Source organism: Anoplopoma fimbria, chromosome 13 (genome assembly GCF_027596085.1).
Source record: "Anoplopoma fimbria isolate UVic2021 breed Golden Eagle Sablefish chromosome 13, Afim_UVic_2022, whole genome shotgun sequence".
NCBI classification, from domain to species: Eukaryota; Metazoa; Chordata; class Actinopteri; order Perciformes; family Anoplopomatidae; genus Anoplopoma; species Anoplopoma fimbria.
In genome coordinates, this window is record NC_072461.1 from 3538260 (window position 1) to 3565950 (window position 27691).

The 27691-nt window shown below is 38.8% G+C and overlaps 4 protein-coding genes across 4 annotated transcripts; all 4 read right to left on the bottom strand.

Moving 5' to 3' along the window:
* Positions 1–781: 781 nt before the first annotated feature.
* Positions 782–1579, bottom strand: cldn26 (claudin 26). The gene has a single exon (XM_054611668.1). The coding sequence runs from the start codon at positions 1577–1579 to the stop codon at positions 923–925; it is 657 nt and encodes a 218-aa protein (XP_054467643.1). The 3' UTR covers positions 782–922.
* Positions 1580–3374: 1795 nt separating this feature from the next.
* lztr1 (leucine zipper like post translational regulator 1) lies at positions 3375–11305 on the bottom strand. Its single transcript, XM_054610617.1, has 19 exons — positions 10757–11305; positions 10589–10651; positions 10442–10498; positions 10280–10359; positions 10068–10176; positions 9559–9642; positions 9415–9472; positions 9163–9302; positions 8864–9065; positions 8638–8748; positions 8369–8461; positions 8142–8237; positions 7008–7182; positions 6726–6895; positions 6287–6570; positions 5642–5791; positions 4950–5055; positions 4737–4817; positions 3375–4309 (listed from the first exon to the last, which is right to left on the bottom strand). The coding sequence occupies exons 1-19, from the start codon at positions 10906–10908 to the stop codon at positions 4193–4195; spliced, it is 2328 nt and encodes a 775-aa protein (XP_054466592.1). The 5' UTR covers positions 10909–11305; the 3' UTR covers positions 3375–4192.
* A 2862-nt stretch (positions 11306–14167) lies between these two features.
* On the bottom strand, positions 14168–17859 carry gal3st1a (galactose-3-O-sulfotransferase 1a). The gene is made up of 3 exons (XM_054611673.1): positions 17790–17859; positions 15680–15831; positions 14168–15460 (listed from the first exon to the last, which is right to left on the bottom strand). The coding sequence occupies exons 1-3, from the start codon at positions 17793–17795 to the stop codon at positions 14311–14313; spliced, it is 1308 nt and encodes a 435-aa protein (XP_054467648.1). The 5' UTR covers positions 17796–17859; the 3' UTR covers positions 14168–14310.
* A 1443-nt stretch (positions 17860–19302) lies between these two features.
* pes (pescadillo) lies at positions 19303–27390 on the bottom strand. The gene is made up of 15 exons (XM_054610863.1): positions 27221–27390; positions 26638–26717; positions 24815–24968; positions 24507–24616; positions 24166–24337; positions 23945–24034; positions 23505–23621; positions 22495–22572; positions 22190–22279; positions 21459–21589; positions 21224–21349; positions 20716–20900; positions 20197–20345; positions 19942–20109; positions 19303–19707 (listed from the first exon to the last, which is right to left on the bottom strand). Exons 1-15 carry the CDS (start codon positions 27242–27244, stop codon positions 19636–19638), a joined length of 1746 nt encoding a protein of 581 aa, XP_054466838.1. The 5' UTR covers positions 27245–27390; the 3' UTR covers positions 19303–19635.
* Between the last annotated feature and the right edge of the window lie 301 nt (positions 27391–27691).

Below are 27691 nucleotides of genomic sequence, written 5' to 3' on the forward strand. Positions count from 1 at the left end.
AGATTTTGTACGGTTCCATCTCTTTTTTTAAAAGCTAGTGTTGTATATTTATTCAGATTTTACCCTTCAAACTTACTTCTAAAATCAAACAGAAGGAGCCCATTACAAAAACTCCAAATCACAATTATGTTCACGCATTTATCACATACATACATACATACATACATACATACATACATACATACATACATACATACATACATACATACATACATACATACATACATACATATTGTATGTAACTAAGAAGAGTTTTTAGGCCTTTGTGGAAAACTGGATTATTTTGCGTCTCATCTCAAGCCCGGTTTTTGAGCGTTACTGATGTACAACCAACATTTCAAAGCTTCAGAAAACAATAGTACCCTTGGTTTTGTTTAGTGTCAGTACTACTTGATTAAAAGACTAGTAGTCAATCAATTTGGGAATCACTGGCCCTATAATTTACTGTGACTTAACTGGTCCAGAATACATTGACATAACACTTCAGTAAATGTAAAAGCCAATTCTTTGCTAGTTTTAACTAAAACTCAAAGAGGTTATTTTTGAGTTATTAAAATTCTTTGTGTATAAAGAGAAGTTGTTTGTGCACTAGGTGTTTGCTGGTAAAAAAGACTACCTATACTTTTTCTCCATACATAAAATTTAAAGGAATAAGAACTACTCCAGGTGTTATTTGATCACATTACTTTAATAGTCGGTGAAAACTTAATGAAGACAATCTCATAATTAACCAGAAGCAGAGATTACGGAAATGTGTACAATTTGACATAGAAATTAACAAATACATGTACAAATGTAGCGGCCATGTTACGGCAGTCAGTGTTATTCTTGAGCTGCTGAAGTAATTTCATTCTATTATTGGTCCACAAGCCTCCATGTTAAGTATATGAATGTTCAGATGACACATTTGGCAATAAGAAATCTATAAAACCTCTGTCTTTAGGTAGTGCTTTGTCCTGGGCTTCGCCTGCGGGCTGTTTGGCACACTTGGTGGCCTCTGGTCGTGGTCCCCCATGCATACAGCGACAAAGAAAAGAGTCCCTCCGATGACCAGAGCCAGACCTCCAAACCATCCAGAGAACATCGCCTCTCCATACTCCCAGCGGGGCATCACATCGGGGAAGCCCTCGTCCCAGAAGTCCACAACAGTTACGTAAGCCACAAAAGAGACGGGAGCCAGAGTGGTGAGCCCCGACAGCCAGGACAGCACCCCTCCGAGGATGAGGAGCCGTCTCTTCAGGCCAGGCTGCCCCAAACACATCCCGACCCCCTCCAGACCTGGGAAGGCAGCCAGCAGAGCTACACCTCCAGTGCCCACAGACACCAACATGAGCACCCTGGAGATCTGCAGGTCCATCGGCAGCCCCATGATGGAGTCATAGGCCTTACACTGAATTCCCACCTCCTCTGTGTAAAGGCAGGTGTGCCAGAGGCCAGAGAACCAGTTCTCCACTTCGTTCAGGTCAGAGTTCATCGTCTTCCACAGTGGAAGGAAAGTGGTGATGAGAGAAGTGACCAAACCTCCAAACGTCACAAAGAGTGCAGTCCTCTGCATCATTTTAGGTGTCAGTAAAACCATCTTCTGCACTCTGAGCTGCGATTCCTGCTCGAGTGTGCAGGTCTGTGTAACAGGTGAGGAGATCCGGAGAGGCTCTGTGGCCCGTCCCACCTGCTGAGGTAGAAGGACCAAGCGGGCCGGCCCACCTATTCAGCTCCCTTAATAAAATGCACCTGATAAGTGGGAGATAATCCCGGACCGAGGCCCGACAACAGACAACAGACATACTGTTTTGTTTCAGTGTTAAATATCATCACAGTGAACAATGAACTCTGCTTTTAGGAGAAACCAAATATGTTCAGCTGGATTCTGGGCTGTGTGCAAGCAGGTGAACTTAAATGAACGAAACCTGAGCAGGATGTGCATGGAAGGTACACACAAACTCCAGGGATTACTATAATGGCCTGTTTCTTTGAAAATCAGACCATCTTTTAAGGTTGTAATTATTTCTGATGAGTTGTTTTACTGACGTCACTGATGAGACTTGTTTTTTATTTTAGTTAAGACATTTACGCTCTAAGGAAACCAAAGAAGGAGCTTTTGATTTGCCATGTGTCTCAAGTATCTGGACTATGAATAGCACTTTGTGCTCACTGCACCGCTACTTACAACAGAGTCCAAAAGAGTCCAACACTCTGCGCATTCCACTGGGGGTCTTTACAGAACTTGCAGAACAAATGGCAGCGAACAGAAAACTCTATATACTGCCACAGCATTTAGGTCAATCTCTTTCTCAGTCCAATGAGCAAAATTTACTATAAAACTTAAAAACAAAAATGGCAAAAAGCCTCAATTATTCACAAAATGCAACATTTGTGCTGCAGCACGTTTTCTTTTTTTTCCCCCAAGTCAAATTAAAGTAGTTGTAAAGTTTAGGGTTGGCATGGCTGAAGTTGCAATTTATTAAAACAAATTAACCTATTCAATTTTAATTTAGCTTAATTGAGTTAATCAAAATGTTTGTTAGAAGTAGAAGGAATTCGGCCTCTCAAACCAAGGAGCTTTGTCTGACCTTATCATCCATAGATCTGTGGAAACTGAAACCCCTGAAGGATGTGGCTAATTTGATGAAAGGTCAAGGATTAACCTTCAGCTTTTTCACATAGTGTATAGGTTACAATGGCTTTGAGCGCAAGTCTTTGTGAGGATTTTGGAAGAAACTGTATAAATTCAGATTTTTAAAATACATATCTGTACATTTCTTACTTTGAGACATTCAGTTTTGAATCAAAGCTATCATAAATAACACAGAGCACGGCCTGAATACTGAACGGCCATGGCATTTAGATGAACCTGACAATCAAGCCAGTGGGGCCAGCAATACCTAAGTTTATCCAAAGCAGATACAAAGTAAATCTGCTCTTTGCTTGGGCGAGTACAGGATTAATGGGGACACATATGTATGGAAAAACTAACTATTTTAGGTATATGGAGTTCCTTCCAACCCACAAAATATGACATAAGACAACCAAATCAGTTTTTTGTGGTTCAACAAGATATTCAAATGTGGTTCCTATGTCAACTGTAGGCTCATTAGAATATTTGTGAACTTAATTTAGCCGTCACATAACTATATAGATACATGAACTTTAACTCTGCATTAAGGACTCAAATACAGCTATATTCAGACTGACACTATGAGAAAAATGTTATGCATGCCTATCGACAACATGGACATCATCTAATATAAATACTGGGCTTCTATAGGAAGCTCAATTTAGGCACATTTTACCATTTATTGATAACTACCAAAAAACAGTTGTCCAAAAACTCAGAGTGCAGTTCAGAGTGCCACAGAGACTCAGAACAACATGACTCATTTTCTATAAGATTTATTAAGGCTTTAAATACATTGAACCCATGTGGGTTAATATTTAATAACAGCATACCGATGTCACTAAATACACATTGCTATATCTTGTTGATAGACAGGGCTTGTCTGTTAGTATTGGTGAGAGGTGATTAGTATTACAAAGATGTGTGCAAATGAAACATTAAATGAAACAAATGGCTTTTAGACAGACATACATTCTAATTATTTTTATATAATGATTATGATTCCATACAACAATTGATCCAGGCTTTATAACCCAGTCAGAGCTGAGATTAATACAAGTGATGAATACAGATTTATAGATAAATAATCCATTTAACAGTATACTTTGATGAAGATGCATTTAGATGACTTAGAAGGTATCTGAGCAGAAAACAGCTGAGGGCAACACTTTAACCTCTATAGTGTCACAAGTATATTACAGTACACTGCATATATTTTAAAAAAAACGCAACAGCAATACTCAGCCAATAAAACCTGCAAACGTTTCCTCTGAAATCAAATTAAATAAATCACAAACTAAAACATAAAAAGGGACTTTTTGTTTTTAGACAATTTAACAAATTGAAACGGAACTAGAATCTGGTTTCTTCACTGAATTCACTCCTCAATAAGATGCAGAGTAAGAACAATTTTATAAAACGTGGGTAAAAGCCATCTACCTTATATGGGTCTGGAGTTGCGAGGGCCAACATAAAGAAAAGCACTGCGCGTTGGGGACGAGGAATGACTAGAAGTAGGTGGAGCAGAGATTTATGGCTTCTGTGAGAGGAGAAATGAGCTCGTCTCTCGGCGTCATCCTAAATGTCGGAGCCCATTTCAGCACATTGTTTGTCTGATATGTGTGTAGCTAGAGACTCAATGATGTCCAACAGCAGCAGCTGGCTGAGAGACCGCAGGTTGGGGAGCTTGGATACCTTTGGGAGGGGAGAGCACATTTTTTTTTAAAATGAGCCATAAATTAATACAAGACAATGAGTCAAACAGATTCAAATTAGGAGTAAGATTGCTCATGCACAAAAAATGAAGATAAACAGAAAGAAGCAGAAACAGAAACAATAGAACTAACACTGCAGTGAAGCAGGGTGAGAATTGAGGGCTGCGCTGTTTCTTTGAATAACAAACAATAATCAGAGTGGCACTATGACCCTCTTAGCAATGTGATGAGATGCTTGTACAGCCGGCCGGCCTGTAAACAGTCTCCTCTCTACGTAGCAGATGGAGGATGATCCACTAGAAGGCCAAAGGTGTCAGTGTCCCGCAAAGCAGAAGAGCCTACAGGGTTAGCTCAGCTGCAGTGAGTGGGCAGCAAACCCCAAGAGCTCCAGATAACAGCCCACCCACCTTAATGAACTGGTGGACAATAATATGCAGGCAGTGCTTCTTCATGTCCAGAGCCTGGGTCTTATCAGCTGCCTCCAGAATCTGAAGTATGGAGAAAAAGTGTGTGAGTAAATAATTCACTCCGCATAAGAAAAGTTCTTCAAGTATGGGACAACGTTGTAAAGTTAGGTCACTGCTCCTGCTCCCCCCCCCCGTGGGTGAAAACACAAATACCTGCAAGACATTCTCCACAGTGACGTTCATCTCCAGATTCTGCTTGCAGTAAGCCTGCAGCCTGTTGTTTGAAAACCCGTAGTAATATGGTGCAGCAAACAGATAGCTGTTCATCACAGGTTAAGGAAGTGAAAAATGTTTCTCTCTGTGCTACATTCAGGGAAAAAGAACTTAGCACAGAACCTTTATGTGAATTAGATGGTCTTCAAAAGAAAATAATTCCATTATTCCCAGATCTATTTTTGCACATTATGTCCATGGTATCGTGTCCTAACTGGCCGCTGGCGACGCAGCACTGTGCATTGAGATGTGCCGTTTTGAGCATTGATGTAATTTCCAGAATAGACATAATATAAACATAAATCATATTCATTACATATTTGCCACAACTAGTTTCAAGTCTCCACAGAAGATAAGACATATAAGCTTTAAGAGTAGTATGTATTGAGTGAGTTTGCCTTGATTGAGAGGTCTCTCAGCTTATCACACTCAGCCATTGTGGTTACGATTTTCTTATCCCAACTTGACTCCACCCAAGTTCCCTTTTAAAAAACGTGGAATCTTTAATTGTCTTTTCATTCAATTTGTAAAAGTGTTTATAAATATGATTTCAAACTTTTATGGCAGGCTCTGCCTCGGAAAGACTTCATCTGGTGAATGAATATAAAGCAGTCTGAATTTGAAAAGGATACAGGGAATCTTCTGGAGGCATGTTGACGTCGCCGTAGTAGATATACCGCAGCATGGACTCAAAGGCCTGCTTACTGGGAACCATCTCACCGATGGAGATATTAACCTGACCGTCCACAGGCATGAAGGAGCGGAACATCGCCTCGAAGTAACTGAGTACAAATATAAACGTTAAAAAGTGTCAATCAGTTAGCTGAAATGTACCAAGATGTCGAAGTACAATGATGAGAAAATATGAGGCCTAAAATGTTTGTAAAGTATTCAAAATGCATTTCTTGCTGTTCACTGGTTTACATTCTAATCTTCTAATTCTTCCTCTTTACAACCAAAAAAATACATTTATACTTAAGTATAAAATTAAGTTTAGAGTAACATAATAATGATCGGTTTTTTTTAATTGTTAAAATTATGAAATTACTATTAAACATTGGTCGACAACATAAAAATACAAATGAAAGCCAAGAACTAAGACATCTATGAAATTCCTTAAAATTGTCTCATTAAAAACCAAATGGTGACACATTTTTGCAATTAAAGAACATTCAATTGTAGAGCAAAAAAAAATGAGCTCGCCATCATTAAACAGGTCTGATAACTTGCTGTAGCTGCTGCATGTGTACTAAACAGATCATGAATGTTGTCCCTACCTTGATCGAGCTGCCAGTATGGCTTTATGAGCAGGTCGTGGGTGTCCGTCTAACAGCAGGACAATGTCGCAGAACTCCAGGCCGCCTCCCTCCAGGTAAGCCTTCATGTCCTGGACCAGGGAGGTCCCGATGTCCACAGGCTGGTCGGAGTACAACCTGAGTGGAGGCTGCTGCTTACGTCGCACGATCTCCACAATCAGTGGGGTGGACAGACGTTCAAACTCCTTCGTCATGATCACCTGGTTGAAGTGCGACTCCTTCACCACAAAATTAAGGCAATGCTCCTAGAGGAAGAAATAATTTGTTAGCATGAATGTTAGAATAGTTGATTATTCTACTGACTGAACTGAAAACAGTCTGAACTTCAACCACTGGAGGGCAGTAAAAATGACATTAGCAGCAGGTGTTAAATTAGTCTTTAATAGTTATCTAGGTTTACCTTGAGTTGGTCCAGTTGCAGCTTGTTGGCATTTTCACAAACACTGAGAACGTTCTGTAGGTCAACAGATGCCTCAATGTACTGCACACACAGCTGCTCGAGGCGGGAAAGCTTAAAATGAAGGGCCAGTTTGTATACGTCCATAATTAGAAGAACATCCTGCACATGACCTATGGAGGCAAGTAAGGAAAGAAAGAATAATCAGCATTTATTTTTCTCTCTTGGGGATTAATGCAGTTACTTACTAAAGAATGATCAGAGCAACAAAGCAGAGAGAGGTACCTCTGCGTGGGTACTGGATCTTGTCTGTGTAAAGGAACTGCATTAAGACTTCAAAAGGCTGGGCCTCCGCTTCTCTGATGGATACCTCTAGCATCGGCCTTTTGCATGCTGGGATATCCCTTGGGCTTCCAGCTAACCCTTCGTCACTTTCCTCGCTGCTGTCCTGTTTAGCCTTCTGCACAAAAAGACAGGAGATTATGTAACAATATATTTAACATTACAGCTGCGGTTTCTCTATAGCAGTGACCTCTTACCATTACAACTGAACAAAATACGGCATAAAAAACAGCTTTTTCTATAAAGAAAACTTAACAGAACTTCATGGTAAGTGAGAGTAGAACTAATATTAAGCAAAGTCTTTTTACCTATTCTGATGCACACATTCTGAATTAGCCGATAGTGATCTGCTCTGCATTGTAATGCCTTGAAATCCATGTATTTAATGGGTCAATATATGGTATATATACTGTATATATACTGAGTGCCACAAATTACAGCACTTTGTAGTTAAAGTGATTGTGATAAAGTCATTGGTTAACCCTCTCATGAACCCACAAATCAGGGGTTCATGAATGAGCATGTCATTTGTTTCATATTCTGTTTGCAGCTCCCATTTTTACGTAAAGTCAGTGCTAAGTCGGTTAATTTTCTTTAAATGTGGTTGTGGAACTGATACCGTAAATAATCCCTTGAATTCACTTTTTCTGCCTGTTCAAAAGGGTCTGACAAACAATCAATGAGGCAATAATATTTTGAAATGTCATCATGGGGCACAGGTGCATCCTTCCTTAACTGGAAAAGCTCATTTGTACTGAACTCTTCTGCTTTCTGCCAGTCAAACCGTACGTCAGTTTATGGCTGTTTGATATCTGAATGATGAAACAGAAACTGGGAGTTGTGTACATAAATTATCAGTATTGTGATATTGGAGTAAAGATCTGTGAATTTGTTAATCTTAATTTTATAACATTGTTTGAATTAAGGTTTTCCTGATCTTCAGTCCGTTTGAAAGTTGATTGAAATGAACTACAAATGCCTCTGTCGGATTTTCTATCAAACGTTAAAGTCTATAAATATATTCTGACAACACCGACAGTCTTCCCTTGTCTCAGAGGAAATTAAGTGTGCTCTGACCTGTCGCTGCCTGTCCCAGGCTTGTAGTATTTTCTTCCGCAGCCACTGACATCTTGCAGTCACTATGGCAATATGCCCCAAGACTCTCTCCTCCCTCTGTAAACAACAAAAAAAAAAAAAAAAAAGAGTCAAACAGACTTATAAATCATCTTAGTTGGATATCGAAATTTAAAATTTTAATTTTAATCAGCAGTTTAAAGGCTTAGCCTCCAAGTATCCAAGCCCACCTCGCCCAGAATAAACTCCACATCACAGAACTGACGATTCTCCCACAGTTTGCCATAGTCCTCATGGAGAGTGCACTGCGGGTAGCAGGAAAACTGCAAGAGGAAAAAGTATTTATTTTTAAGAGCTATATAACTTTTATAGTTACTCTCCAAACAAGCTTAACAGGTTACTTAGACAGGAAAGGCTTTCGACCACAGTGTCCAAATAAGGCAAAAATATTTAGAGCTAGTGCTTGTATATTTCTAAGGTTAATTAGTTTGACACTGACCTGGAATCTGTACATCTCCCCACTGCGCACATTGTTGTCTACAGTTCCTCCAAAGATGTACATGGCATCATGAATCACAGCAGCGGCATGAAAGAGTCTCCCGCTGGGCATCTGAGGGGGCAAAGAAGGTGCAAGTAATAATTCAGCTTGTCACATATTTGTGGTATACTTCAACCACTTCTATCGTCTATTGACACAGTCCTTTGTATATCCATTTGATTCATACCTCACTGTCCATGCTGGGATGGATCACCTCCCAACTCTGAGAGTCCACATCGTAGCAGTGCAGTTCGTTGGGCAGAGTGTTGTCAGCTGCACCTCCAAATACATAAAGGTGACGGTCAAAGGCAACCATTGTGTGGCCGTAACGTCTCTGGGGAGGTGGAGGGGAGCCTCGCAGTAAGTGTTCGGTCGGGATGCGTGTCCACCTGAGAAGACAGAGTAAAGATTAGTCCCATGTAACACTGGCAACTACAGGACGAGTGACTGAAGTAAGTCATAGGCACAAGAAAAAGGTGTACTCACATGTGGCCTTTAAACTCAAACTGGAAGAGGTTGTTGGTGATTTTGGCTCCACTCTGACCAGAAAACACAAACATCTTGTCCCTGCATATGGCTACAGGGAAGTTGCAGCAAGATGGAGGAATCTCACCACTCTGATCGATCTGATGGACACAAAGGCAGAAACAGAGACGTTACCACATACAGTGGAGTGTTGGTGAGCGTTGCACTCTCATTGTCCTTCTGGTTATAGTTATTGAAATATGTTCTACTGGCCTCTTCCCAACACGCATGTTCCCGATCTTGCAGATTGATGGTCCACATGTCATTCAGCCTGCACATGGGGGAAAATATCTGCCAATATTATATGCAAAATACAAAGTGTCAGATGTGGAAAAAGCAAAAAAAAGGTAAACATACCTGGCATTCCCATCATAACCAGCAAAAATCCACAGTTTGTCACTATAGACTGTGGCCCCATGAGCAGACCGAGCCACTGGCAAGCTGAAACAGAGACAAATGATAGGCAACTAACTGAGTTTTGTTTTTTACAGGTTCAAACCAAAAATACAGAAAGTTCTGAAAAGGAACAGGTTGATTTGAACTTATCTCCACATAGAATCTATGCCCCATCATGCATCCCAAAATAATTGTGTTTTAGAGAAGAAAACACTATTCCCTGTTATTTAAAGTTAAAAAGGCCATTGCACCAAGGAAAGCTTCAGTAAGCTTACATTTAAGAAACTAATAAAACAGAGATAGGAGAAAGCAGAAAATCTACTGCTGGTTATGTGCCCTTTAATTAAGGTTCATTACACAAATAAACATACATAAATTAAAGATTTTTTTAAGGAAAAATATCTATTTTTAAATATTATAAATATTCTAAAAAATATATCCTAGAACACACATCTTAAGAAACACTTTACCTCCCCTCCACTTTCCATTCAGTCCACTGCCCTGTTGCAAACTTGTACTCAAAAAGGTCATTTTTGTTTTTCAGGTTTGAGTTTGAGTAGATGTCTCCAGTGTAGCCCCCTGAAACATATCAGCTCCTTCATTATAGCATCAAAATCACCTTAGTTTAAACGTGTAGCATGAAAGACTTGATTATGAGGAACATAGGCTTATAAGAAGTTACCGAAAACAAACATGCTGCTGCCATAGACCACAGCTGAATGGTGATATCTGGGAGCAGGTGGAGTTCCAGTGGTGAAGGCTCTGTAGTAAATATCATAAAAAGGCAATAAATCATATTTAACAGTCTGTAACTCATTGAATTGCTTATTTAATGCAAACTCACCGACACCAGGAGCAGTCCTTCACATCAAAACGGAGCAAGTCGTTCAGCATGTTCTTTCTATTAGGTGACAGGAACATGTAAATGCATGTCAGGTGGTGGACAATAAGTATGAAGCAAACACACCCCTCGCTGCCCAGAAATACTCACCCATTGTCTCCCCCAAATACGTAAATGGCATCTCTGTATGCCACAACAGTGTGCTTACTGCGCCTAGATAGATCAGATGAAGATGGGGATGAATAACAGGCTGTGCACATTAGGATCAAGGCGGTGAAGTCAGATAAAGCTGCACCTACTCATCTGTCAACATGTTACCTTGCACCAACAAACTCATCACATGGAGGGAGTCTTCTCCAGCGATGGACGGTCTCAAATGGGCCAAAGTTTAGCGTCAGATATTCCACGCTGTCGGAGCAACTGTGGTCAAAATCAACACTTGGGGCCACTTTGGTTGATTTTAAGGACATTGTTGCTAACTCATCCAGATGAATCACCTCTCAGGGCCACTCGTCCGCAGACACGTCCGCAGCTAACGCCATGGTTCAAAGTCAGGTCTGCCAACGATGGTTGAGATGTATCAACGTCAGAGTTAGCTACTCGGTGCTAACAACTAAAACAAGCACAGTGGCTAACCGATGCTAGCTAGCTAGCTGCTATCTGTGCGAGGCTGCAAAACAAGCAGCAGATAAAGGTTTCAGAGAATGAACCGACAACGGAGAGCCAGACACGTCCGTCTTATCCTGTTGAATAACTCTGCGAAGTTAGTGTGTGAATGAGTCCGCAACAAGGCACCAGACACCAAAGCTAGCGTGTAAGTAGCAAAACAACATGAAGTCGGCAGGCCACGCCCCCCGAGACTGATGAGTACGTCACTTCCGGTAAAAACAACAACAACAAAACAACAGAGACATTTAACCCTCAGGGGCCAAATACAAAGTATAATGGTAAATATTATAGTTTAAAAAGATGAATGTCAGTAAGTATTTTCCAATAAGCTATGAGGTCAGAAGTTAGATATTTAGGGTCATTGGTTTCTCCTTTTCTATCTTTATTTTGTTGTATAGTATGTGTATTTATTGTCTGTGTAGTTGTATAGTATGTTATTTATAGTGTATAGTATGTGTATTATTGTTTTATTGTCTGTGTAGTATGTATAGTTGTATAGTATGTGTATTTATTGTCTGTGTAGTTGTATAGTATAGTATGTGTATTTATTGTCTGTGTCTGTGTAGTTGTATAGTATGTGTATTTATTGTCTGGTAGTTGTATAGTATGTGTATTTATTGTCTGTGTAGTTGTATAGTATGTGTATTTATTGTCTGTGTAGTTGTATAGTATGTGTATTTATTGTCTGTGTAGTTGTATAGTATGTGTATTTATTGTCTGTGTAGTTGTATTTATTGTATAGTATAGTATGTGTATTTATTGTCTGTGTAGTTGTATAGTATAGTATGTGTATTTATTGTCTGTGTCTGTGTAGTTGAGCTGCTGCAACACTTGAATTTCCCCATGGGGATCAATAAAGGAATATAATAATAATAAACTGGCCCAGCAGACACATTTGGATTATCTGTATCTCTTACAAACACAACCTGGCAACACAAATGTCATTCTTAATAATGGCTAATACCTGCTCTGTAAAGCAATAATACAGGAGATTTTTCAACCACATATAAAGGAATTATTACAACATTTATAAAATATGCTTTATTAGATGTTGATACATTCATGCTACTATTCTGTATTTGGAATATGTTTTGTAGCCTATCTTTGTAGTTGATTTTATCTGGGAATTAGTTAATGCAGTGTGTGTGTGTGTGTGTGTGTGTGTGTGTGTGTGTGTGTGTGTGTGTGTGTGTGTGTGTGTGTGTGTGTGTGTGTGTTGTGTGTGTGGTTTACATGTTTGATATATATCTAGATGTGAGTGATATCATATTATATCAACATCAGTAGAATCTGTTTCAAATTAAAAGGAAAAAACTATTGAGCCACTCAAAATGTCTGCATGTCCCTGATCAGGACTGTTTTGCAGGTGAAGAGGATTGTGAACTTTCTGAATATTTATATTCTCTCATTTTTGTTTCTGTCGTCTTACTATTGTCTCTTGTTGTCTCTCTTTAATAATGTAAATACACCTTATTCACAGCAGACATTTTGACATATAATAGTACGAATAGCACAAGTGTTACTAATAACATTAATGTCTGGATGCAATTAAGTGCACCAATTAAATCCCTGTTACTGTACATGCTGGCTCACTGGCTTGCCTCCATAGGAAATAAAATTAACTTAGCCATCGTTAAGATTATTCCACCTGTATTCGTCCTGCTACAGTATAATCAAGTTAAAAAGTCTGCTGTAAAAAATGACTACACTAAATAAAACTGCAGGGAAGATGCACAGATATTTGTATGGAGAACCATTTATATGTCATTTTTTATGTTTTATGAAATTTGATACGTCACAGTAGGAAAAGCACGGTGGAATTAATACATTTTGAAAATTGAAAACAAAATGTATAATGACTGCCGCAATGTAACAGCCTACTGGGTCTCTTGAATAGAACAAAGGACAAAATCAGTAAATTACAGATAAATTAATCTATAACTGAACCCATTATTAAATACAGAATAGGATAAACAAATATTAAACAAAATATACATATGGACACATATTAAAAAGTAAATGAGTACATTAACAGGAAAAACATATACATATTTCTCAATTACATTACATGTGGTGGTGTTTAACACTGTTAGTTATAGTGCCTTTCTAGACACAATTTACCTTTCTTGGCTGACAATGAAATTACTTTTGGGTCACTATGCAGCAAAGTCTCACCACATCATCAATGTACCTGTCAAATCACCTGGCAAGGGTGAATGCTATTAGGGGGGTTTACGACATGATATCTGGAGAATTGGCTACAACTGCAAAGAAGCGAAAATTATATATCTTATTTCACAAAACTCAAAGCAAATTTATAATCTGCTATAAAAACTAAATAGACATTAATATGGATATTATTTTTCTTCTTGATTGTATAGTGCTGTACTTTTAATTTATTGCTTTCTTTGCATTTTATTTTTCCGACCTTTCCTGATGACCGACTTTACGACATGTCGCTGCAGAAAAAGCACAGGTGTAATTAATAACAATAACTGTGTTTTCCCTATTATGACAAGCAAAAAGGTCTGTATTTTCTCATCTAATATTTAAATTAAAACTGATTTTGTCCTCCATAGAAACTAAAATGGGATATAATTCTTACATTCATAATTTTTTTAATCTGTATTTTACCCCTTAGTGGGCTTTAAGTCCCTTAAAACTTAAAGGTTTCAGCTTTGGGGGATGGACATCAAAGAGTTTGACCTAATATAGCTCAAAGTAAGGTACCATTCTTTCTGTGTCTATGAACAATCCTAGACATTCTGCAGGGATGGCTGCATTTTTGTATTTAATCCATTAAAAGTCTCATATAATTAGTCCTGAACTTCATTGTTCACTCATCTGCTACAAAAGAATAAGCTCACATCAAAGAGAAAGAACATGTACATTTCTGAAAATTGACTCAACATTTTTTGAGAACAATACTAAGCCTCATCTACTAGTAAACTAGTTCAGTATTTGTAAATTGTGAGGTCTAAAGTATTTATTTTCTCTAGCACCTATCAAATACATTGCAGCGCACAATCTCTTGAAATGCAAAAAAGTCGATGTGGATACATTTCAACAAAATGGACAGGTCATAAGATTGAAATGTGACATAAACCTTTTAACCTTTAACTTTGTCAGCGACACAGTCAGATACCTCTACTTTAATTACAGTCTGTCAGAGTTGAATTGACCACTCTTGCTCACATGTCCAGTCACCAGTTAATGATATCTCGGACATGGCCCCACAGCTTGGTGATCCACAGGTTAACCCCGAGCTCTGTTAAGTACTGAAGCTCTGGCATCAACATCTTTCGGCACAACTTCCTATGTGCCTTGTCCACATTCTTCTTCAAGTTATAGCCCATAATAGACTTCTCTCCGATGGGCTGCCACGGCTGCATGGCTGTCTCTTGGATGCTGCCAGCCTCCACAGCTCGACCCCCCTCGATACAGATGGATGCCATCTCTGCGTTCCTTCTCCTGAGCTCTGCCACATCCTCAGCCATCCGCCGCCGTCCATATGCATCAACTTTCTTCCAAAAAGTCTGGTTGAAATGCTGGTATAGCTTCCAGTCAACAGCGTTCCACTCAAGGGCTCTGGCCCGGAGCTCAGGCGTGAGTTTGGACACAGTGGATCCCTTACGGGCGTTGAGCTTAAAGAAGAACACATCATCCATCTCCCAGCAGAGGGTGTCCTTGAGCAGGATGAGTGATTCCTCAAAGTATTCTACCAACATGACCAGCTGAAAACGGTTAGTGATGAATCTGATTCCCTCTTCTACCCGCGGATCCTCCAGTTCCAGAGTGTTGTCCCGTCCAAAGTCGAAGAACAGCAGATTCTTGAGGTAGAAAGAGTTGAAGCCCTCTGGATCAAAGTAGTAATGGGGGTCACGTAGAAACTCAGTCAGCTTGTCATCACCTGGTATCTTCCAGGTAAAAGGTACCAGCCGGCCAAAGTAGTGGAAGGATGACTCAAAAAGCTCTGCGGGGTCTCTCAGAATAGTGATGTAGGAAGTGTCCATAGGTAGCAGCTTGGTCACCTCGGGTGCGTTGAAGCGCATGTGATTACAGATAATGTTGAAGCACATTCCAGGTCTGTAGTCTTTAACCTGGGAGCGCTGGAACAAGGACGGATAGAAGAAGTCATTTCTGCTGTCAGGGAAGGCAAATTTGAGTCGATGCTTCTCCCCAAAGCGGAAAAGGATGTTGAGGAAGGTGCTGCTGGCGGTTTTGTGGGTCTTCATGAACATGATATCCACTTTAGGAGTGCAGGTCTGGCCAGTGGTTTGTTTTGAGCTGTTTGTGATTGGTTTAGGGTGGAGATGGGATGGACGGTGGGCACAGGAGTAAGGCACTGGAACCCTACAGAGAGGAAAACAATCCAATGATAAATGTGCTGATGAAATGGAGTCTCACACAAAATAAAGAAAAGCAGGAAACCATCACAGTTGAGAGGCTAGAAACAAAAAACATTGCTTAAAAAATGACTTTGTTTCAGCTCTGAAATACACACTGGACACATTGTATATTTTACATTGTGTTTTCTACAGATCGCATGTATGCAAGTTCGCTGAGTCTTACTCAGGATGACTGAAGGGGATCTGCGGAGTGGAGAGGCAGTAAAGCAGGATCGTGCAGCTGGTCAGGAGGGTCCCCAGAACCAGGCCTTTGCACATGGACCTCCACTGCCTCCCTTGCTTGCCAGCCATGTTCCAGCAGAATAAAAGAATTACCTTAAAAACACAGAACTTCATCATTACAACATTATCACAATTGTACACATTTTTACTCTCAAAGTATATGTAAGAAAACCTCTGTATAATGTTATCTCTGTTACTAAGAGCAAGCTTTGAGGACACAATGAAACCACTTTCAATGATTTACACACATGACGAACAGGAAATAAATTAAGTATTAATTGACCCTATAGATTACAATCTTTGTTCTCTGGTTTCTACTGGAGTGAACACAATAACATGAATGTGCATGAAATATAAAGCAATCCAATGTAAGATTACAATTGTAATATAACAGTGAGTTGTTGATTCAACTATATGTTTTCTGTTATAGTGCTGTCATCAGGTGGACTGTAATTCAAGGTTCTTACAGGGAGGTACATTCACAGGATGTTTGAACATAGTTTCACAGCCTCATTTCTCTTGGCCGTCCACTCCCTAAACATTTTAAACACAGGGTGTACTTTAAATTGTAAGGTGAGCTAGAAAATGACATACTTGTAACTTGAAATGACCAACCCCCATTTTTCTCAGTTGCCCCATAAAATAAATAATGCATTACTGTGGAAAGTGATATTGCATTAACCCCCCTGCTGACTGCCGTAAGACGAGCCTCCTGCTGACTCAGCTACACAGGTAACAAAAAGACACTGACCACCTGGAATTTAAAGCATTATGTGAACTGATGTGGCCCCAATACAGAGGTAGCAGTGTTTGAGAAGGTGCACTGTTTTTAACTTTTACTGTTGAGTTTAGAGTTCATAAATACATATACAAAGAATGTAAAAATTATTGAAAATCAGATTTCAGTGAAGACATTTTTATTTATTCTTATTTTGTCATTATTTTTTTTTCCAGCACCTCATTTGAGTTTTCTCCACATTTTTCTATTTATTTTCTATCAGCAAAAGCGACTTATAAGCTGCACTCACCATGAGAAGACCCTGATTACTCTTAGCTGTGATGAAAAATGTACTTTTGCCGCAGAGAAAGTTATGCAGCTCAGTTTAGTTAAAATCTTTAAAAAATGAAAACAAATAGTCTTTGTCACCAGATTGTTGTTTAGGTTGGAGGACGTATTATGTTTTATAGTACATCCAGTGGTGGAAGAAGTGTTCAGATCCTTAACTCTAATAAAAGTACCAAAACTAAAATGTCAAATTACAAAAGAAGTCCTGCCCTCAAAAACAGACTTAAGTTAAAGTACAGAAGTGTTAAAAGCAAAATGTACGTAAAGTATCAAAAGTACTCGTTCTTCAGTAAATGACCCCTGTGCTTCTTGTAAATACTTTATATACAGTTCGGTAGTTTAGTCCAGTGGTCCCTAATCTGGTCATTTGGCCCCTCCATAGAGTCTCAAGATTAATCTGAGAGGTTGAGAGATGAATAATGGGAGATAATTAGAGAATTAAAATTCAACAGTTCAGCCTGCAAATGCAGAGTGAACTTTAAGTGACATTATTTTCGCTCCTGCTTCAAATGATATGCCAGCAGTAACCTTCAAACCTGAGATCATACTGAACAAATAAAAGGTTTTTTTTTATTTTTTATATCAGTTTATCATTGTTTGCTTAAGTTTTCCCTAAACAAATTGCAATGTGACCTCAATGTGTGTCCTTGTAAAATGTTTAACTTCATCCATTATCTTGAAGTGTTCTCCAGCATATTAAACATTAGGACTTCCTGCAGGCAATTTTATGTGCGTTGTATGGCTGCACACCAAACGGTCAGATTTATTTATTGTTCTGGTATAATAGGAACTCAGTAGATCAGGAGTGATCTTATTTTAAGAGTAAAGTTAGGATAATGTTTAACTGTTTTCTTTGTCTGCATTAACATAGCTGACAGTGTGGGGAAGTATCACAATGTTTCAACTATTATCAATATTACAAAGCACAAAACCATTTTGGATAGAAAGTGTAATAACAACATAAGAATGGAGTAGGATTTCTTACCTTCATACATAAGTCCAAAGAGAAACTAATGGAAGTGTTTCTTGTCCAACTGCATCGTCCTCATTCTTTGCATCCGGTCCCAGATGACTAATTAAAGTCGACCCCCCTCCTACAGCAGTTCTTATGTCAGATCTTGACATACACATGCTGTTTCAGACTCGGCACTATCCCGAGCTCCCCTTATCTCGTTCATCTGGTTGCTGCTCCTCTTTCTCCCTGCATGAACACGTCGCCTCTCCCCTCAACTTTCAATTCCAAAAACTAATCTTGCTGAATAAAGCCCTACGGGGAGGCTCATCTAAGCACCTGTGACGTCAGTGTCTCTTTCAGAGGCGTGTACTTGTCAGGGAGTATAGAAAAAGGAGGGGAGTGAGACAGAGTGAGACAGAGAGGGAGAGAGGCTGTATAGTCCCCATTCTGTGATTACACACAGAGGGCTATTGAGTGTTGACACTGGAGTCTGAGCTGCAAGCTGATCGGTGGGGTGAAGCAGCATAAAGGCTCTGATTGTACCACTCAACCTAAACATCTGTGTGTCTGTATTGTCTGAAATGCTTATGAAGCATCTATATATTCTATATGAGGGATGTACACAGGACAGTTAAGAAATTTCGCAAGACAGATTAAGCGGTTATATAAACACACCGAGTTGCCTACACCGCCTGGATTGTCAAGTGACAATACTGCATGTGTTTGTTTCTTTAAATTACTATTCCTATTCTTTTCTGTAATGTATGCGTTATGTATGTCTGATGTGCAAGTTATGATACAAGTTGAAGTGCCACTCTCAATGTATTTTGCAATATAGCAAACATTTCAAGACGGAATGGAATTAACATTTAAGCCCGAGTAACAAGTCTATTTGGTTCTAATAGGCAGGATGAATCAACATGTGGTCAAAACGTTTCATCCTTTAAGTAACTTGTGTGCCGTCTCTCTCTCTGTTGAAGACCTGCACTGCTCATCCCACACTCCACGTGCTCAGGCACGACACTGCTGCTTTTGTTGAGTAGGGTGTGCCCGAGCACGCAGGCACCCAGAGCGCGAGGCCGAGAACCGGACTGGGTGGGCATGTGTGGAATGCAGCTCAGGCTGAGAGATGGCAGCGAGTGTCACAAAGAGGAGATTGAGGAGAGCGGGGCATGACTGGCCTGGCCTTTGACCCTTCACGATCACAGCAGCATTCAAGAAGGCAGAGGGGCTCATGCTCCTTCGTCATCAACGCCCTCTCCATGTGTTGTCAAATCACTGACAACATACACTCACAGCACGGCAACCTCAGACCCACTGCACAGATGTGTTCTTGTGGGACAAAATGTATTGTCACATTCTTTGAGTATCTCTTCTGATCCATACAGAAATGTGGGAAGTGACAGACAACGGTAACTCATCTGTTAAAGTTAAAGACTAACTGCTCACTTGATCTTGAATATCCGCCCAGGGCTGCAGTGTGTAAAACACACAGTCATTAAGCAAGTAAGAAAACTCACTGTTGTAAGATCCAAAGTAACAGGCTTATTACTTCAGGCTTTTACTTTAATACAGACAGTTTAAAGTACAGATTATATAATAAAATGTAAGAAATATCTTGTGTAATGTAGAACAGTTCATACAAACAACATAGTCAAACTTTCACTTTTACATCAATAATTACACAATTAGCATATGCCACATCCTGCACTTCAGCTTGAAATTATGCAAAGGTCAATGCACATCATGGTGCATGCAACTCACTCACTGAGCTCTCTGATGCACTTACAGGTTTAGGAAACATTTACCTGTAATACTCTCTACCTTAAGAATTTAAATACATAAAGTCTGTCTGGGAAAAACATTAACAGAGGAGTCATTTCTTGGCCTTTTTCTTTGATTTTTCAGCATCATCATGGGCCTTCCTCTTGGCAGTCAGCTTGTTAGCCTGAAAGAAGAGAATGAAAGCAGAAAGGCATTTGAGAGGTCAGTGAACTCCGGGCTCATCACTGGGCTTGAATGAACTACACACACTGCAGCTATAGAATGCTGTTTAACATAGATAAGATGTCTGATACTGAAAATAAAGGATTCAATGTTAAAAATGTAAGAACGTTATCTGTACAAACAGTATTATCCAAAACGTGAATCCATATTCAATCAGTAACGAAATAGAACAAACCTCTCTGATTTTTCTCTTCTTTCCGAACATGATCTTGTCGTAGAGGTACTTTTCCTTTTTCTTCATCATCATGATGGCCAGACGTTTCTCCTCTGCCTTCTCCTCCTGCTCCAAGCGGGCTGGGTTGTCTACCTTCACTTTGCCAGCAGTCACCTTGACGGGCAGAGACTAAAAGAAAGAGAGGAGATGATCAAAGTTTTGCAAAAACGGTTTGTAGAAACAGATGGAAAGTACCTGGGATCAAAAGTGTCTTACCTTGCCCTGGGATCTTTGTTCTTCCATCTTCTTCAGATTCTTCTCCTCTACCTCTTCATCAGCATCTTCCTCTTCTTCATTTTCGTCCTCCTCCTCCTCTTCGTCATCTTCCTCTTCTTCCTCCTCCTCCTCTTCCTCCTGTTCATTTGCTGCGATGGAAGTAAAATATATAAAATAATGTCTCCATGGTCTCTGAATTTTTATGGCCCCCCATTTATGTTATAATTATTAAAACTCTATAAGTTGATCTTAAAGCATCACAAATATCAAACAAAACATAACAGTCTTCACCTATGAACCTATTTTATTACAGGTGCGGCTTATTGTTTTAAGAAAGTTGCATTAATAACTGAATAGCATCAACTGTCTGTAATCCAGGTGTGGCCATTGATTGAGGGTAAAATACACTTCCATCCTAAATAAACTCACTCTGATTCAATGTTGTAAATTTTTTTAAAGATGAATTGGTTTTATAAGCACGCAGTATGAAAGACATCAGAGAGGTGTTTGGGTTCATACCAGGTTTTTCTCCTCGCTGTAAGGCCATGATCTTTAGTTTTTCAGGAGGCACGTAGTCTCCTTCTTTCTCCTCCACGAAGGGAGAGAGGTGGGGGGGCAGAGTCACTCCAAGGAAGTAGTCTTCCACAGGCAGAAGGATTTTGGCATTGACACAGTCATACACCCACTGGGGCTGGATGTAGTACCTAAAACAAATAGTTTCATGGTAAAACAGTGCAACAGTGCATATCTCGTTATTATACATGGGGAGGATATTTCCTCTCTGCTAAAGAAAATGTGAGCTAGTTGGCAGACGAAGAGCAGGGTTGCTTTGAGGAAAGAGAGCGGAAAGACGTCTCTGAATGGAAGCATTGTAGAGCATATGGTGACATACAAGGAAAGAGGAGCAAAATTAATGAGCAGAGACTTCCTGTGTTTAGGAGACAGAAATAAACTCTAAATCAAAGTGGTTATATCAAATGGTGTGATGTGTTCTACGTGTTGGAAAGTCAAGAAAAACAGTCTTTACCTGTTGATATACTGTTTGTCGACATTCGGTCTGTCAACAATTTGATGCGTGATGGTTTCATCTGTCACCTCGTATGTGCTGCCGATGCAAACAGACTTGTCCCAGGACACTTCACCACCAAAACACCTGCAAGGCAACAGCAAGTTTGAGGTTTATACTGATGGCTTATTTATTTCTTCTTGTAAAAACTGCCATTGATTTGTCTGCTAGTTTAACTGCAGCAGCTTTCATTCACCTGATGAGAAAAGCCAGCGACTCTCTGGGCACTTCTCTGTTGAGGAAGACCTTAAGCCCCTCAAAAAGCTTTTTCTGAGTTTCCTGCTCTTTCTGCTCTTTTTCCCTGGCCTCCATCTTTTCCAAGTCCTCCTGACAACAAAACAGTAGAAAAAAAACATTTGATATTTTGTAACAGCTGGAGAATTAAAAAGCCACCGTTTTGTTGGAGTCATTGAGCAGTTCTTTGAATTATGTTTTCCAATGTCTGATGGGATGATGTACACACATTACAGCAGCTTTAAAAGGCTTATGTTGGACTCATTAGGGAAGATCATCACCGCAAACTCCATCGTGGTGTTGTCTGGGCTGTTTAAAAGTTGCCAATCTGACAATCAACTGGAACTAGACTCATGTTGTTGAAATGCAAGACTAGTTTCTGAGTAGTTAAAATGGTTTCGGAGTTCCTGTAAAACACTGTGGTTGGGCACAACAATCTCCCCAATGTGAAAAGCATCTAGTCCTTGGAAACCAAACATGAAGCTGTAATCCCCTGTTTCACACCTCTATAAGCGTTGACACCTCAGAAAAACAAAAGTAAACCCTCACTTCTGCCTTCAGAGACTAATTAGTTTGTCAACCGTTTTTAAGACTCTTCTCAGTATCATGACAATAATATCAATGTTTTATTCTAAGTATATTAAAAACAGATAAGATACAGCGAATCATATTTTGTGAACTGGTTTTTCTTACCTCTTCGACAGGAAACTTGTCAAGTTCAGTCTCCTCCTCCTCTGCAGTGGAAACCATCCGTGCCAGACTGGTACTGAGGGCGGACAGTTTCTGCCGAGCCAAAAACCATAGGCTTAGTTCAACAATCCCTAATTTTGATATTTAAATGCACACTTACTCAGCATTACTGTGAACTTTTTTATCTAGTTATTAACAGTTCAGTTAAAGAAAAAACATTAAATGCATTAGTACAAGTTTACATGAGTGCCGCCGACGGGCCGTCGGAGCGGTAAGAGGTTAAAATGGTTCAAGATAAGTAGCCTCACCTCAAGGTAGCTCTCTGAATTCATGGCATAGTCTTCATCATCCTCTTCCTTCAGCTCCGACTCTGCTTTAATGTCCAGCTGCAAAAGGAGAGATGACATTAACATCGCAAAATTCATGGTTTGGATCGTCTCACGGATCAGATCAGCACAAAAGAAAAAAGGGAGCAAATATAACTTGAAGAGATTCTTGATCACGGTTTTTTTTAAGCTGATCTGATTCATTGCTGATCCATGTTGTTTGATTATAACAGCTTGTCTACAGAGCTCCAGGCTTATTTTTCTTTGCCACCATCAAAAATTCTAAATGTTATCCTTTTACCTAAATGTAACCTATCACAATTGTTTTGATAAGGAAATAAAATATCGTATTTTAAATGATTAAAACAAATCTTGTCATTAGTAGTTTAATGATGTATTATAAGCTGCTTAGAGGAAATCTAAACAGCTCATAATTCCCTCTCTAATATCTATTGTTTGTTGTTGTGAAAACATCCCCTTTAAAAACAACTGGATCAATTAGTTTCTCACCAACACTACATTTTACAAGATTACTGTGAATACATCATGATAAAGTTTTAATTTACCTTCGCCCAATACATATTTTCACTGAACTGAGCCTGAACGCATCATAATGTAACTGAACAGAACCTTCGTTGTCCTCCTGTCAGTTTAAACACGGATGGGTTGTTCACAAAGTAACATTATCAGAGATGGGCATCTAGAAAAGCATTAATGATCTCCTGATTGCATATTTTGCTGAATAGGGCGGATAACAATCATCAGTAAAACCCTTATATTCACACTGTGATGGTTAACGTTAAACTGTAATTAATCCACGGTTCCCATGCATCCAGAACTGCGTGGAGGGGATCAGAACGGATCACAGACCATGGTCTGTTACACCACTAATAGTGACCACCCACAATTTACTGTAAGATAAATAAAGCGTTAAATATAATAAGTACATGTATGGAGAAAAACCCTCGGGATTGTTTCAGAGTCCAAGTTACCTTTGGTGGGTAGACCAGGTTGAGGGATTGGTAGAGTCTGAAGTTGATGAAGCCCAGCAGAGTGGTGTAAAGCTCTGTGAAAGTTGCCATTACTCTGTAGTCAACATCGGTTGGGTGCTGAAAGGGAAATAAACTGAGTTTAACTAAATAAAATGTATTAACATGAGTGCAAACACTTAAGAATAATGTTAAATCCCTGGAGCACAAAAACACTTTAGGGCAGTCAGGGAACTCCTTTTAACAGCTGCCATTTACACAAAAGGCTCTACATCAGCCAACACAGCCTAAAGTTTGTTTTGTTATGCGTTTGACAGCAACACTGCTGGTTGACTTATTGACTCCTAATGATCACGTGTCAACCTTCAGTGTAATCCTTTGACAATAAGTCCCTGCTTAATGTTTGCATAATCACTATGGACTTCATTTTATCATTCACTTACATCATGGGAGAACTGATATGGCACCAGCCATGTAACGAGCTGTCCCATCACCTCAGCTTGGTAATATATTCCCTTGATGGAGATGAAAACCTGTCAAGAGCAGACAAGAAGAGTTTAGTTCCTTGCAGAACAGAGGTCAGTGGATTCAATACATACCACTAAACACCCCCTCTTTATTTTTATGTAAAATAAATCATGATGGTTGCTGTGCGAAGTGGCACCTTTCTGAGAGCACGGGATGCAATCACATAGTTCATCCATTCCACAGTGAGGCGTCTGCACAGCTGGATTGTCTGAACGTGACACTTTCCTGTTCGGGCGAAGGTGGAGAAGAGGAAGCACATGCAGAGCGAATCGTCGATGTCACGGAGAGCATCGATAAAGGAGGGGTATCTGCCACAAAAAGGAGCAGCAGTGAGGACACAGCTTGAGCTTATCTTTTTTTTTTATATTATTCTGAAAAAGCTTAATAACATAAAATGAATTAATTAGTACTTTAAAGAATCTTTTTACAAATGCAGCTCTTTTTTTCCCTCACAAATAGCATTGTAAACCGTCTCACCTTTCTTTGACGATGTGGTCCAATTTATAGGCCGGCTTGTTCTCCTTCAGTCTCTCCACAGCAGTCCACTCGGTTTTTCCATAAGCCTTCTTAAGTTTGCGTACAAATACCTGTTAGGATAAAATATTTTGATGATGAGACAGTATTCATATTTTCTAACATTACTGCTGAAAAATACTTTAGAGAAACAAGAATTTCCCATAACAAGGAACAAATTACCTTTACGAGGCAAAAAGATTTTCATTTTCCATTAGCAGGTTCATATAATTGTGTTGAAAATGATATTTTAAAAAGAATGCATGTGATACCTTGTAGTCTCTGAACTTGCCAACTATTGGCTCATGAAGCAGAAAGCGGATGTCTTTGAGCAGGTAGAAGGTCCTCGGAGCTGTAGATCCCTTGTTCACCTTCTTCTTGTGCTTGGGCTCATGAGGATAGATGCCTTTAAGGATGCACAGACGCCTGAAAATCGGAAAAAGATTATTTGACTGTGACATGTCTGCTGTTTGGGTGTGACTTGCCAGTCAGGCGTCCAATTATCAACGGAGTAGGGTTAAATGTTGTGACTTAATGTTTTATGATAGAAAATGAAACAGCTTATAATTGTGATAACTGATTAGCTGTCATTATCAAACAAACGTAAACTAATCCCTTTTCAGACTCTAAAATGTAAAGTTCTCTAGATTAAAAAAATAGTAATTTGAACACATCATTTGGAGTTCAGTAAAGTTGAGATAACAATTTGTAACTATTTTCGGATTAATATTGTCTTCAGTTTAATCATTTGAGAAAATATTTGTTGTTTACCATCTGATATTTTTCTTTACTGTTTACTCGGTAAAATCCTCTTACCATGTCTGGTTTTATGAATACTTTGAAAAAAAAAAAATGTAAATCAGTGAACTGGACTGTTTTATGGCATATCACATGATTTGCCTCAAACAAACATTCCCATCTAGTTATTTTGCATATAAATTATTTTTCCTTTACTTTTAATCAAAATGTAGTATTTGTAACGATACACTTAGGGTTGATTTATTAACTCCTCTAAACTAAAACGCATGTTGTCTGACTGAACAGCCTTATGATAAATCCTACCTTCATGAAGTTTATAATGTTGAGTATTAGTTGTTTAAGAGAGGTGTTGATTGAACTTAATGGAGAATTCAGAAGATGCAGTTAATGGTACCATTAAACTCTATTCTTTAACACTGACAGGTGTTTCCAGTGCAATCCACTGTATACCAAAATGATTCTGTCTGTTTATATAATATTTTAGTTATTGTGGATTTTTTACTTTTTTAATATTCTTACTGTGTTATTACTCATTTATAATACTTGTTTTCTACTATGTCTCTTGTTTGCACTATCCTCTCTGCTGCTCTAATCCTGCAAATTTCCCCGCTTTTGTGTACCGCCGATATAGATGAAATAGACAAAATATGAATATATTAAAAATGAACATTTATCAGTATACATCACATTTCATAAACATCATACTAAGACATCAAAGTGAATCAACACCTCTCTAGAAGAGTTAAAAAAAAGAAAAGAATATTAAGACATTAATGAAGGTAAGACATATTGCAGAAGTGTTGCATTCGTATACCTAATACATTGTGAAATGTATTAGGTATACGAAACTGCCCATCTTTAGGCGCAGGCTGAAAACTCACCTCTTCAAGAAGTACTACCCTGAGCCTTCCTCGTAGCACTTATTGCATTCGTATTAGTTGTTGCACTTACTGTATTCGTATCAGTTCGCTGCACTTATTGAATTTGTATTTGTTTACTGCACTTATCTTATTCGTAGTAGTTTGTAGCACTTATTATATTCGTATTAGTCTGTTGCAATTATTGTTTTCGTAGTAATTTGCCTCTGCACTATACTTTTGCTCTGGCTTATGCTTTAAGATGCTTGTTTAAGAAAGGAGATGCACTTATGACTTCTGGTGACTAGTAGTTCTCTTGAATACCTATGTTGAACACACTTATTGTAAGTCTCTTTGGATAAAAGCGTCTGCTAAATGACTGTAATGTAATGTAATGTAAATGTGTATATCAAATCACGTGCTTCATTATTGTGTTCATATTCTCAATCTCTACATCACAATCAACACAGTAATGTTACCTGAAGTCTGGGAGGCTCAGCTGCAACTTCTTGCGAGCTTTGTTTCTGGTGATGTAGTTGGTTACAGAGCCCCTCTCGTACTGAAACACAAGGACAGAAGACCACGTTGACGTAGGTTCACACAATTCATATAGTCAGGTTCATTTTATTTCCCCTCTATAATTAAGTTAATTAAACTATCATTGTAATTTATATATATATATATATATATATATATATATATAGTATATTGGTATATATGTTGGTGTTAGTGTCTCTTTCATTGTAACATTTATTTTTACAATCAACACTTAAAATGATAAAGGCACTTGCAAATATATAAACCATACTTTAGTGTTTTTATTTTCATTTTATTTCCCCTCTATAATTAAGTTAATTAAACTATCATTTTAATTTTTATATATATATATATATATATATATATATATATATATATATTAAATGATTGGCCTAAAACGCTTATCTCTAACCAACATTATAACGCTAACAAACTTTAGCTCGTTAGCTAACTAGCTAACATTAGCCAGGTGGCTAGGTGAGTTATTGTGCCTGGGCCTGACAATAGCTCGACGACAACTATTACCTTTTTCTTTTGAAGACCTCCCATTTTCTAATAGTATCTGACCGTCCACACAGGTTCAGGTGAGTTTACTTGTCTCCAAACCACGCTGTTATGATGGGAACACAAGGTCCGCTACTTCCAAGGCAAGCAACGCACATGTGGCTTGACATGCGCAGAAAGGCAGAGGAGGCTGTGAAGGACCCATGTGAGGGGCTGCCCGTTTGACCGCCTGTATTAAAACAAAGCTGCTTTCCTTTGCTATAAAAATGTTGTTGTACAGGATGCACAGCCGATTTATCAACATCATGCATTTATATAATCTCTCTCTCACTCTTTATATATATATATATATATATATATATATATATATATTGTTTATGTTGGTGTTAGTGTCTCTTTCATTGTAACATTTATTTTTACTGTGTCTTACTTTTGCTGTGTCTTATAAAATGTTACTATTTATCAACATCATGCATTTATATAATCTCTCTC